At 34.9% G+C, this 13491-nt stretch overlaps 1 protein-coding gene and 1 long non-coding RNA gene across 3 annotated transcripts in view; one reads left to right on the top strand and one right to left on the bottom strand.

The window, feature by feature from the left end:
• Positions 1 to 2006: 2006 nt before the first annotated feature.
• On the bottom strand, positions 2007 to 3994 carry LOC141282021 (uncharacterized). Its single transcript, XR_012336544.1, has 3 exons — positions 3870 to 3994; positions 3286 to 3432; positions 2007 to 3020 (listed from the first exon to the last, which is right to left on the bottom strand). It is a non-coding gene; the product is annotated as an uncharacterized lncRNA (long non-coding RNA).
• A 1363-nt stretch (positions 3995 to 5357) lies between these two features.
• Positions 5358 to 13491, top strand: part of LOC135785657 (NLR family CARD domain-containing protein 3-like) — a 107248-nt gene continuing 99114 nt past the window's right edge. For both annotated transcript variants that reach the window (XM_073814310.1, XM_073814312.1), the window contains exons 1-2: positions 5358 to 5741; positions 5903 to 5999. In XM_073814310.1, the coding sequence (XP_073670411.1) occupies positions 5997 to 5999 (3 nt within the window). In that variant the 5' untranslated portion in view covers positions 5358 to 5741; positions 5903 to 5996. The remainder of the gene's footprint in view (positions 5742 to 5902; positions 6000 to 13491) is intronic.

Below are 13491 nucleotides of genomic sequence, written 5' to 3'. Positions count from 1 at the left end.
TGAGTGTAGCATACTTTTAAAAAGTTTAATTAAACATATTTATTACTAGTATACCTCTAGTGCACCATAGATATGTATATAAAGCAGGGGTTCTCAAAGTCCGGACTCCGGTCCGGATCCGGACCCGACGGGAACTTGATCCGGACCCGCGTCCACTTCATAGTACAAGTGCATTAATTTCTATGTGATTGATTAAATGTGTGCATTTGCTACTTTACAAATGCATGTTAAACTTGTAAACCATTCATTTAGTTTTCTTTTCTTTTTAGATTTAAGAGTATTCCTGGGCCGAAAATAAAACGAGTTATTAAAAAATTTCCTGTGTCACGCTGTAGCCATCACACCCAGATATTATGCACAGCTACTTCATGTACTACGGCTTTTGATCATTAAGTCCTTATCAATCTGAAATCACTGTTGGTTTGAGTCGTTTAAAACATGCATTTGAAAAATCAACACTCGTCAAACATAATCTTTATACATATTCTTTATTATCATGAAAATACCTGAAAAGGTTTGAAGAACAGCAATATAAATATATCCTTAAGACATTTCCTTGAGCTGCGTAGGTCTAGTTCTTCGTCTGCAGCGCATATTAAGTTTCTGCCCGAGAGCGCCCCCTGGCTTTTGGATGTAGCGGTATTTCACTTTAATTCATTGAGAAGCATAGGAAGCATCATCAGCCAATTTATAGGCGCACCCCTTATTTTGGTCAGTGTCTCTGCCTACCAACCACACTTTTTTGCCATGGTTTATGCATCTGATGGAAAACAAACACTGCCATTTCTCTCATTAGGTTGCTCTGTATCTTGCACCTGGTTACTTTTGGCATATTTCTTGTGTTTATGTTTAAAAAATGTTTTTACTTTAAATGCAAAATACACTTGTTATTTTTTTCCCAAACCATTTGTGTTGATTTGTTATATAAACAAATGATTTACATAAAGTTATTACTATGCTTGACAATTTTTGTAATAACCATTTTTTCCGGACCTATGAAAATGATGAGAATTCAGATTTGGACCTTTGAATGTACACTTTGAGAACCCCTGATATAAAGGCTAGATGGCTCGTCCGCGCTGATGGCCAATTGAGTTGAACGTCCGCATTTTGGCGCATTGAGTTTTAATGATGCAGGTACTTTTAAATTACCATAACTTGCTTAATTTTTTACCGATTTTCAAACGGATTGGTTTGTTATAAACGTCAAAGATGTACCTATGACACTGAATACGTATACTAAAAATAAATAAAAAATTCATGAAACATGTTAAAGCATCCAGAATTATAGCCACGTTAATAACGTTTGTAAAAAACCAAAACCGTTTGTAAATCCGTCAAGAATTCAGCAAGTTACGAGCATTTTAGTTGGCGTATGTCACTCACCTTCCGTCCACAGCAGCCAAGAAGTCCGCGCTGCAGCTTGCAGCGCGATGACGTAGTGGATTAATCCAGTACGTAGTGGATGTTCAAACACGCATGCGCAGTAAATATAAATCCAAATCCAGTACGTACTACGTAGTGGATGCTGTAATACACATGCTCGGTTGTGTGTATTTGAACACAAAACATTAACACATTCGCCGTGATAATGCCGATAAACGTATTTGCTGTGATCCTAGCTTAGTTAAGAAGTCATAAGTTTACGTGGATACCCACGTGCAAAATAATACCATGTTTTCGCGTGTCCAGTGCAGTTATTATCACATAATTCATCCCTAAAAGCTGATCGTATTGGATGAGTAGGCTACTGTAAACTCATATTACAATTTTAGCATTGTGTAATGTATTATCTTAACATGTGGCGTACACAGCCGGTATTAAACAATCATCTTTAAACAAGATAAGGTATATTAGCAATGATATGCAACGTTTTAATTAATAATTTATTTGAGCGTTGTATTGGAGTTATTAAAATTTATATATATATATATATATATATATATATATTCATATTCAAGTTATTTACTGTTAAATCGAAACAAAATAACTTGTCATTAATTTAAGTTGTTTATTTATTTCACTTTTACCCCACAGCTTATTCAATTCACTGATGATCGGTGACTGCAAATATCAAAACATTTTAACAATAAACATTAGGCCTAAACATGAACTTAGTGAAAACCCAGCTATAGTCATCTTTCTGTGATTTACTAGTTTCTACATTAACTCATCCTACATAATGTAAACAACATTCTGTAAAAATATAACCTTGATATCTTTAATATTGAATCAGAATCTGCTTTATTGCCAAGTATGTTTTTGTCACATACAAGGAATTTCTCTTGGTGACATGTTACGGACATACATAGAATAACTAAATAAAATTAAAGACAATAACACACTAGTCACATAAAAACAAAAATAATTTAAATAAGCAGTATGGTACAGTAAGTATATGTATATATTTTCTCCTTTTTTACAATTGTGTGTAGTGATGCATGTATGGATGTTAAGATGCTGTTATTGTACAGATAGATAATAGGTGATATTTACAGTTTAGAATAGTATTTACAGATGTACAGTATGTGGTGATTATACACAATATACAGTTAAAGGTGTGGAAGTAATGGGTGCTTTTATTGTTTAGGTTTTAGCCTGAGGAACAAACGGTTGTTGTGTCTAGTATTCAGTGCTCTGTAGCGCCAAAGTGCAAAAGTGCAAAGAAAGTGTTGTCTGGGTGTGTGGGGTTGACTGAGTAAAATCATGGCAAATATCAAAATCAATGTGAGATTAATGAAAATAACACTTTGATGCTCAATTTATCATAATTACATTTCAAGACTTATCCTGTTTTTTCACAGGCAGGGTCACATATAACTGACTGCAGTAAGGTCAGGTAAAGCTTTTGTCACAGTTTGATCTTAAATAGTTTAAGGTCAGTGCCACGCCACCACTGCTTTACTGATGCAGAATAGATGAACAATTCGTCCCTGGGACACCCTTCCTCCAACTCGACCAGGTGGACAGTCTGTAAATAAATCTCTACACCATGGAGAATGTGTTCCAGTTGACAACACCTATTTTAAGAAAGAAAAATAAATATTAAAAATTAACTTAAATGTATAGTCTAAATCTAGGGATACTTTATATGAATAAAAAAACACTGTTACTACAGTATAAGCATACACACCCATTTACATTTACACGTTTGGCAGATGCTTTTATCCAAAGTGACTTACAGTAACATGCTTTATTTAGTATGTGTGTTCCCTGATGATATTTGCTAGTAATGTAATGCTCTACCAATTGAGCTATGGGAAAATTTTTAAATTAATAACTCACTGTCAAGCCAGACAACATGAGCCTTTTCTCTGAAAGATGCTTCACTAACAACATGGTGAAAAAGCTGGCATGTCAGAGACAGTCTGAGGAAAGCCACATCTCCATCTTCTTTAATGAGCAAGGGCATCTTGCCAAATCCAGTCAAATCTACAAAAAAAATCTCATTAAGTTGACCTTTTCAAATAAAAATGCAAAGGATTGTTAACATACAAGTACTAAGCCTCTTTTATAAAAAATACAATCCAGATGTATTAATTTAAGATTAAGTGATGGTTACAGTATGTGTGCACCTTAAAATTGCTGGGCAAATGTCCTTTTAAAAGACATTCATCTAGAACAATGCAATAGCAAAAAAAAAAAAAAAAAACATTAGTTAGCCTAGCAAAATCAGGTTAGTTTTACATTAGACCTGCAGTCTGTCCACGGTTGGCATATATGTTCTGAAGTAATGTTATAAGATTTAAATGAGAATCGCTGTGAGCATATTAAGCCACCTTTATACCGCTTCGGACACCTAACACTAACGTTACACAAGACTATACATGTTGAAACAACAAATCAGTAAATAAAGATTAATTACCTACCTTTATACAATCACTGTTGTTAAATAATCCATCGTTTTTCGGCAGATTCTTCTTGAAATAGCAAAGCACGTGCGATTGTTCACCAACAACAACACACCACCGCGCATGCGCGTAACATTATATTTACTGCGCAAGTGCGCATGCGTGTTTGAACATCCACTACGTATTGGATTAATCCACCACGTCATCGCGCTGCAGGCTGCAGCGAGGGGTGTCTCACATAGATATGTATATAAAGGCTAGATGGCTCGTCCGCGCTGCTGGCCAATTGAGTGCAACGTCCGCATTTTGGCGGCCATCTTAGGACAGGGCGCTCGCTCACTCGTAGCATTGAGTTTTAATGATGCAGGTACTTTTAAATGACCATAACTTGCTTAATTTTTTACCGATTTTCAAACGGTTTGGTTTGTTATAAACGTCAAAGATGTACCTATGACACTGCATACCTATACTAAAAAAAACAAAAAAAATTCATGAAACATGTTAAAGCATCCAGAATTATAGCCACGTTAATAACGTTTGTAAAAACCCAAACCGTTTGAAAATCGGTAGAAAATTGAGCAAGTTATGGTCATTTAAAAGTACCTGCACCATTAAACTCAATGCTACGAGTGAGCGAGCGCCCTGTCGTAAGATGGCCGCCAGGTGATGACGTTAGGGACTCCGCCTTGAGCCATCTAGCCTTTATATACATATCTATGGTGTCTCACAGCAGCAGGGAGCAGCACTATGGCAGCACTGACCTAAGATGGCCGCCAAGTGACGACACAGCTGACTCCGCCTTGAGCCATCTAGCCTTTATATACATATCTATGTAGTGCACCTTCTAGAAATACATCAAAAGTATGCTTGAGTTTAGCATGCTTTTAAAAAGTGTATTTAAGCATATTATATTCATTACATTTTGGAGTAAATTAAAAACTATTTAACATATTTTGTGCACTTTAAATAAGCATGTTGGAAATACAAATGTATTAAAAACATATTACTTGAATCTTAAGTATATTTGTAATACATTAAATACTACTTTTTGACCTGGGTACAAATGTCCATTAATATTTTATGCAATTTGAGATATTTTTTTCTCTTCATAAATATAATGAAGAGTTAAGGGAGATCTGTCTAAAATTTGATTGGACATAAGCCACTGCAGACGACACAAGCACCTCACAGAACATGTTTGTTGACAGATGTCTGTATATCTCTTTTCTGAACATTTCCAGTTTTGTTTAGTGATTTTTCTGGTCAAGGACTCTTATTAAACAGGAGGACCAACAAATTCTGTGTGTGAAGATGTTTATTTAGTTAGTTTTCAGGCAGGAGACATTTTTTTTACATAAACACCTGTGTATATTTTGTTATTTTCTTGTATTTGCACATTTTGCTCTAAATTTTATTTTATGGTCTGTTGAAATCCTTGATGGTTGGCTCCGTTTCATACAGAGATAGGTCCAGTCAGTTTGATCACAGTTCTAAATCAGCATGCAGCAAGCTAGCACAGATTAATCAAGTCCCACAAAATAAGAAACAAACTTATTTCATCGAAAGATAAAGTTGATTTTTGCACGTGTTTGTCTACGTCTCTGTCCGCACCCAACATTATGTATTTTAAAATGATTTAAATATTTAATAGGTTGGAGAAACGTCAACTCGTTTTCAGCGTTAGATGGGGTGGGAGCAGAGATCGCACAGTCAAAAGCGAAAGTAAACTTAGACTGACGGCGCCATTTTAGTACTGCGATTAGTAAACAAAAACTTCTGTTAAAACAGATTGTTTTAACAGACGCGTTTTAAAAACTCGTTTTAAAGAAATGTACGCGTTGTTCAAGACAGGATAACTCTTATTTCTACATATGTGAGTGTGGGAATACGGTATGTTGAAGTGCATCGATGAACGACGCCATAAAAACAAGATGGGACTGTCATGACGTGACACATCTGATGATCTCTATATATGTTGTTCTCTGTTCTTACTGTTACATATTTTTATTTGTCTAATTCTAATTGCTATTTAAATGTAATTTTTTTTCCAGATGGCAGGTCAGAGTATATCCGATTCAACATTCATTTAACGTATTCCAGTGGGTGTTTCCGTTTCCTCGTACTGTTTCTGTTTCGCATTAAAACATGCCCACCCAGCAAAATCTGGTTGAAAAGACGTCGAAACGACGACTTCTCCAGACGTCTTAATGACGTGAAATTCTGGTTGAAAAGTGAAAGGTGAAAAGACGTCTTTTCATGGTCGTTGAAAAGACGTCTATAAATCGACGTCTAGAAAAAGGCTAAATTTGGTTGAAAAGTGAAAGGCTAAAAGACGTCTTTTCATGGTCGTTGAAAAGACGTCTATAAATGGGCTAAATTTCGATATTATTTCCTATGTCTTTCCAAGGGTTTAACCTCGTTTCAAGAATGTATTATATAATATTAATTATACTATTATTATTATTAGGCTAATAATTATCTCAAAATAGGACAGCTAACAAAAAGGTAATACGAATTTATATGTCAAACACACATATGACATGAATATTTCATTAATTGGTTTATTGTTTTTTTCAGCCATAATATATCCCTCACCTGGCATGGTTAAGATTCTTACCTTCATGATCTATTTATACCAGAAACTGCCTTTCACATGCATATGATCTGAGATAGCCATGCATACATGGAATTGTTTTAAAATTCAAATTACTATCACAAATTCAGATATCACAAATACAAAATACTGTGTGGAAAAATTTATTTAAATACAAATACGTGGGAAAAATGTGGGCATACTGCGGGAAAATTGTGGGACACCACTGGGCATTCTATGGGCAAACTGTGAGCACATATCTGTGTCTTAAAACCCATAAAAGCTGTTCATTTCTTAAAGTACAAAATAAGCTTGGCTGAATAATTAGTCTTGTTAAAAGTAGCAGTAACAAAAAAGACAAACTAAAAATGTTTAACATACATTTCTTTTACCCCTGGGTAGGGATGTGACCGAAGCCGAATACGTTATTCGGAAGGGCACGGATAATAGCTTCAAAACGAACAACGAATTCATTCGAATAACAGAGAAAATATTCGGCCAGACATAATCACATGTTTACTGGAACAGCTCTAAATTATAAACCCCTTAAAGCAAGAATAATATGTGTGTGAAGTGAATGAGTGCAATCTATAAAATGACATTTTCGGCGCAACCCTTATTTAGAAACGCGAGCTGTTTTGGAATTAGTTTAAAATCTTAAAAACGCTGCTAATATCAAACTTCTTTTAACCCAACTTTAAAAAAAAAAATAATTCCGTTTTATTTAATTAGGACAGAAAACCTTGATAAAATGCTGCACTCTGATAATAAAATATTCGTTAATAACTCTGTATCTCTGTGGCACCGGTAGATGATATTTTAATTACTTCTAGTCGAAGCAAGCTTTATTGTCAATCTAGGTGAATATAAAATAAATAAGTAAATAGATAAAAATATGAAAATGTAACATTTTAAAAGCAAAATTTAAACTGAAGAATACTATGACATGAATTGCAATTAACATAAAAATAAAGTAAGCAAATAACAACTGAAACATTTGAATTAAATATTTCTAATTACATTATTGTTTTAAATCATGTTGCTGGTTTTGAACTAAGTCAAAACTGATTTTTAATAGAGCATACTGTTATTTAAAAATTTAAACAACTATCTAATTATATGTTTATTTAGATGAAGATTAATAAGAAAGTTTTTTTTAAACAATTTGTTATATTCGCGCAAACGCTATATGGAAATAGATAAAAATGAGCTCAGCAAGTTTGTTCTAATGCTTATTATGCTTTCGTAAATTCTTAACAAAACAGATGTTTTTGAACTATTCTGTGCATATACTGCGCCACTTGCGTGTCCCTGCGTTGCATTTCGGATCTGTCAGTCAGCGCGAGTTTGTCGATCTTAATAACTTTTTAACATAAATCAGTTCCCGAACTTTATCTCCCTTAATAACTCTTTAAGCATCAAGCAAGTCCTGCATTTTATTTTCAAATTCCTGCATGTTTTTAAACTGAAACCAAGATGTCAGACATGGATATGAGTAGTATTAGGTTATATTTCACTCTTTTAGAAAACTTACAAATAACAATAATTTTAGATGTTTAATTACTATATTTAAATCGCTAGACTAGGGAGTAATGTAGGCTACTTATTTTTTTCTGAAAACATCGCACTCATTTAGAAAGAATGGGTCTCATGGAACTGTGCTGACAGGCACAATAAACATTTAAAGGTGATCTAGCCTACAGTTTTGTCAACGTGCTTTCAAGTTTGTTATTTTAATGCTACAATACAATGATGCATAGCACAAGCTGTATGAGGCTTTAAAAATGAGTTGTTTGCTTTCCATGAGTATTACTAACGAGAATCAAGTTATTTGTCTTTTTGATTAAAATTTTGTATTATTATTTTGAATAAATATTTACAGTTATTTAAGTTATAATTATAATAAAAAGCAAAAATGCATTTAAAATGCCATTTTAATGTAATATGAGTTGTCAACCCACCCACTTCCGGTTTAATCCGAATACAAATACAGATACAAATAATTTTGAGACTGTTACAGATACAAATACTGACTCCGCTTCACACCCCTACCCCTGTGTATAAAAATGTTAAAGGGGTACTTCACCCAAAAATGAAAATTATGTCATTTACACACTCTCATGTTGTTACAAACCCGCATACATTTCTTTGTTCTGATAAACAGGAAGGCAGATATTGTGAGAAATGTTTGTAACCAAACTGTTTGTGTAAATGACAGAATTTTCCTTTTTGGGTCAACTACCCTTTTAAGAAAATGTAGGAAATTTAGCTTGTGGATTGAATATTAAATTACTTTTATGTAACCACATAAAACCACTTATTACTAAACAGAAAAAGCAGGTCCAAGAACAATATGTCTCCTCATGGGCACCAGTTGATATTTTCTCGTCCGATTCTTTCTTCATCCTGCTCTCGGTCACTCCAGGTGTGTTGTCCTGGTTGCTTTATGGTTACAGCATCTAAGTGAGAACATAAAAAAAATTAAATGTTAACATTAAAAACAGGGGTTGTCTTAACAAAAAGTAAAGCATGATCAATCCAATTAGGTACACTAATATTAAAAGGAATTTATATTTTATTTTTCCTTTGTTATTTAGTCCCAATTATGTATTGCTATACTCCATTTAAATATTTAAAGCAATGCTTCAGACAGATTTTAAAATTACCCCGTGATGTACTCACACTCAGTAACTCGACATACACATGTTCAGACGAACACATTGAGTTATTTTAGTAAATGTCCTTGCTTTTCCGAGCTTAATATGGGAAAAAACATGGATCAGGGTACATTTTCCCAAAGAAGTGCAGCCTTTAAAGAAGTAATCCACACCGCTCCAAGGGGTTAATAAAGTTCTTCTGTGGGTAATCGATGCTATATAGTAAGAAAAGATAATGTTTTAAACTTTATAAACTATAATAACTAGTTTGCGGTAAACATTTGAATATGGATTACCTCTGTGAAGGATGAATGCACTTTATTGAGGTTTAAAGTCAGAAGTTGTTCCCTAATAGGGCTGCATAACGATTAATCGCGATTAATCGTTTGCAGAATAAAAGTTTTTGTTTACATCATATATGCGTGTGTACTGTGTATAATAATTATGCATAAATAAATACACTTGCATGTAAGTATTTAAGGCGTATTTACATGTGTATATACATTTTTATATTTATATATAATTTATATTATATATAAATATTTAATCTATAAATATTTTTTTCTTAAAATTATACATGCATGTGTGTATATTTATTTATACATAATTATTATACACAGTACACACACATATATGATGTAAACAAAAACTTTTATTCTGCAAACGATTAATCGCGATTAATCGTTATGCAGCCCTATTCCCTAATTTATATTTTCTACCATTATAAAGCTTGGAAGCGCAAGTAAAAAAGGGGCTATTTTCACTTGGTATTAAGATGTGCTGTTGTCGATCGGATCACAAGTGGACGATGCTAAAGACATGTGTAAATGATGTTCAAAACATCTTGAGGTTGTCCACTTTTGACCACATTCAGAGGTAGTTGAAAACACTTTTAATCGGATTGCTTATGTAGTGTAAGCGTGCATGTGGTAGAATGTGTTCCAACACCCACAAGAGAATATCAAAGAAATATCAAAGAAAGCTTTTACATATAAATGTACAAAACACTGTGCCGCATGTTTACTTACAAGCAGCGGACTCTGGCATAATATTAGCTTCGTCCATTTAAATCCCGTCATTACTCCTGCTCATGTTTAAATGACAGCAAAAGGAATCACCCACAGTCTCCACAGACCATCCCCTAAAAGTATTCAGAACAGAAGAGGTTGAAAGGGGACAAAACTGACGGATTTAAATTCCAGGTGTAACAGAATGTGTCCTTTTCATCCGCTTATGATCCGATCGACAAAAAAAACCACACACATCTTAAAGACACACTATGCAGTTATTTTACCTTAATGTAACAACTTCAAAGTTATTTCGGTGGTAAACAAAGTCATAGTAGGGCGAATCATCCTCCTGTTGAAGCTCGGGGAGGACGGCGCTACCAAAACCAGCAATGCAAGCTTGAGAGAACCGCCCCTGACAAATCTCGCGAGATCACGACTTGCTTTACGGCAACGACGTCACACTAGGGGTGGGCAATAAACCGGTATGATAGTAATTACCGGTATTGTGTCACGCCATGATATGGATTTTGCAAAACCATTGATACCGGGGTTACATATTTTAAATTCTATTTTTGCACTTATCAGGGTTCCCGCGGGGTGTTAAAAAACCTAACCTTCAGAAAGTTATATCTAAGGCCTTAAAACTCCCAGATCTTCATCCTAGGACTTAAATTTAACTTTATGAATGTTATTTTTTAAGACCCCGCGGGAGTTTACCCAAGTCTTAAAAGTCATACCTCCGTTCCCGAGATGCGCTGTCCACAGAAGCTCCGATCGCACTTCAATCCATTTTTAATCATCTTTTTTTTAAAGAGAATGCACATAATAGTGCACGCAAATCCTGCCAAAGACTATATTTCAGGTGTTGTGATCTGTATACAGCGAGCTTGGCGAGAAAAAAGCCCGTGGCTTACCTAAGCATTACCAGGTTCTGAAACATAAGAGGACCCAGAAGCGAACACTATCAACACTGCTTTATTGAAAATCAACTTAAACAGTCGGGCTGTCGAGTCCCAAGGCACCAACAGCGCGTCAACAGTGTTATACATTTTTAGGAGACATATTTTTTACCTCACTGCTTCAAAGTCGTTTAACGGTGTACTCCCTTTTCACTCAGATCTGCTCTCTCTACTGCGCCCTGCACGCGCTCTCCAGGTAAGCGATTGGAGGACGGAAAGCAAGAAATTACCGTAATAAACCATAATTTGCCAAAAAGTGCAAGTTATCTTCTTTTAGGAACCATTCCTTTTTTGATAGCGCAAATGATTGAGGAGTTACGGTTAAATTAATAGCGCTTTCAGAGTGCTTTAGCGGATAACGTAAGCAACGTACCAAACACATTTAAAACAGACTTTAATGGTAAATTTCGTTTTCTTAATGCAGATTTATTAATTAGAGAGCCTATTAAACAATACATAGTGCATATTTATGCATAAAAACGTATGAGTGGAGTGTTTTTGGCACTGTGAATCTGCTGGTTAATTAAATTAAATGCAATAAATACATTTATTAATATAACTAACTTGTATTAATAAACTGCATTCATTAATGCGTTCAGGGATTAATAATAATTTAAAGTGAGATGGCATCTCCCATCAGATGTTCATATTAACAACAAAAAGAAAATCTTGTTCTTTGTATATTTATAAATCAAACAGACACAAGATATACACAGCACACAGCTTTAAAGTTGTTGGATGTAGCATAAAACATTGTTATAAGGTACATAGCCTACCAGCAAATGACCATACTAATTTCCATACTTTCATACTTCCCATATTAGTGACAATATGCATAAGAAGATGAGTGCACCCATCCACACAATGGCACTTTTAAAGGAAAAAATGTGAAAAGATAAAAAATCATGTCTATGTCTAATCCCTCACTTATTAGTAACATATGGTTAAAAATAAAAATTTTGCCAGTAATTTAACTAAGGTTTACTACAGTGTGACTCCAAAATGTTTTCTCATATGGCAACATACCGTAATACCGGCTGAAGAGTGAAAAATACCTTGATATGAATTTTTGCTCATACCGCCCACCCCTACGTCACACACGTTAGGCTTGTTCGACGTTATGTGGCGCTACAAGAACCGACCGCTGGATGACGTCAAAGTACCGCGAGAATGATCCGAGACGGCACTTTGACGTCATCCGGCTGTCGGTTCTTGCAGCGCCGCATAAAGTTGATCAAGCCTATGACAACAACTGCACGCGCGAATTTGAGACGTGAGGCTAAACAATTTAAAAGTTAAGAAAGCGCGTTCGGAAGAGAGTTGGAAAAGGAAAAGAGAATCTGACCGCGTTAGTAACCGGACAAGAGTCCCACTCGGTCAGGTTTTTACTCGTTGGCGTGAGCTAAAAGACAGCACTGGATGGGTTGCTGATTTGGCGATCTTGTTGATGGACTAGTAAGTAAATCTCTTATTTGTAAACTTGTTTGCGGTCTATGTTGTATGTTGTTGCGCTTGCTTGTAGTATGTCATGCGATTATCATGACAACAGTTGTCAATATCTCACATAATTATCAGGACATAAATAAGCCTAGAGGTTGTAAATAGTGTGAACATGCACAATTTGCAAACTATTATGATAGATAGCAATAATCATGTATAGTGACATTATAGCGAACAATGTTATGAAATAATGCAACGTACACAATTAACTTTGTCATGGCATTTTGTAATGTTTACTTGTGATTTAGCTGCAATCATGTAAAACGTTACAAGCTAGCAAACGCGGTACTTTATTATTATATGCACTCTACACTTGGAATAAACTTCTTATTATCCTATTACCATCATCTGTAGTTTAGTAGACTATGCAGTAGCCTAATATTTGTATGAAATTGTGAAACATTACCTGGTCATTACCTTTGGAGTACTAGAGTGGAAAATTACGACAGTTGCAAGTATTCTCCAGCGACTCTAGGGGTCGCTGTTTGACAAAAACGCCGAAATGCATAGAGCGGCTTTAATACCAAGTTTAAACAGCCCCAAAAACACAATCACTTCACCAAAGTGTGTCATTCTGCTTATAAAAGAAATGTGCATGCAGTGAGCAAAGACGTTTCTCATGATGATGACGACTCACCTTTATGGATTCAGTCTTGCATAAGCCATTTGACACGGAACAGGAATTTGCAGAAATACTGATAGGAAAGGAAAGAAACTGAAGTTAGTTTTAAGTTGGACTACTGTTCCCATATTTATCAAGCTTCTGAAAGTGCCATTTTTGTCTTAAGTACTAAGAATTCATGAAATATACTCCTACTTTCAATCTTAAGTATAAAAGCAAGTTGTCAAATTTCTTAAAGCTAAGAATCACTCTTAGTGGCCAATCACACCAAACGCATTTATGGCAGTTGCAGGCGCCTT

The sequence above is a fragment of the Paramisgurnus dabryanus genome, chromosome 4 (assembly GCF_030506205.2).
Source record: "Paramisgurnus dabryanus chromosome 4, PD_genome_1.1, whole genome shotgun sequence".
Taxonomy (NCBI): Eukaryota; Metazoa; Chordata; class Actinopteri; order Cypriniformes; family Cobitidae; genus Paramisgurnus; species Paramisgurnus dabryanus.
This window is presented reverse-complemented; position numbering and strand designations above follow the sequence as displayed.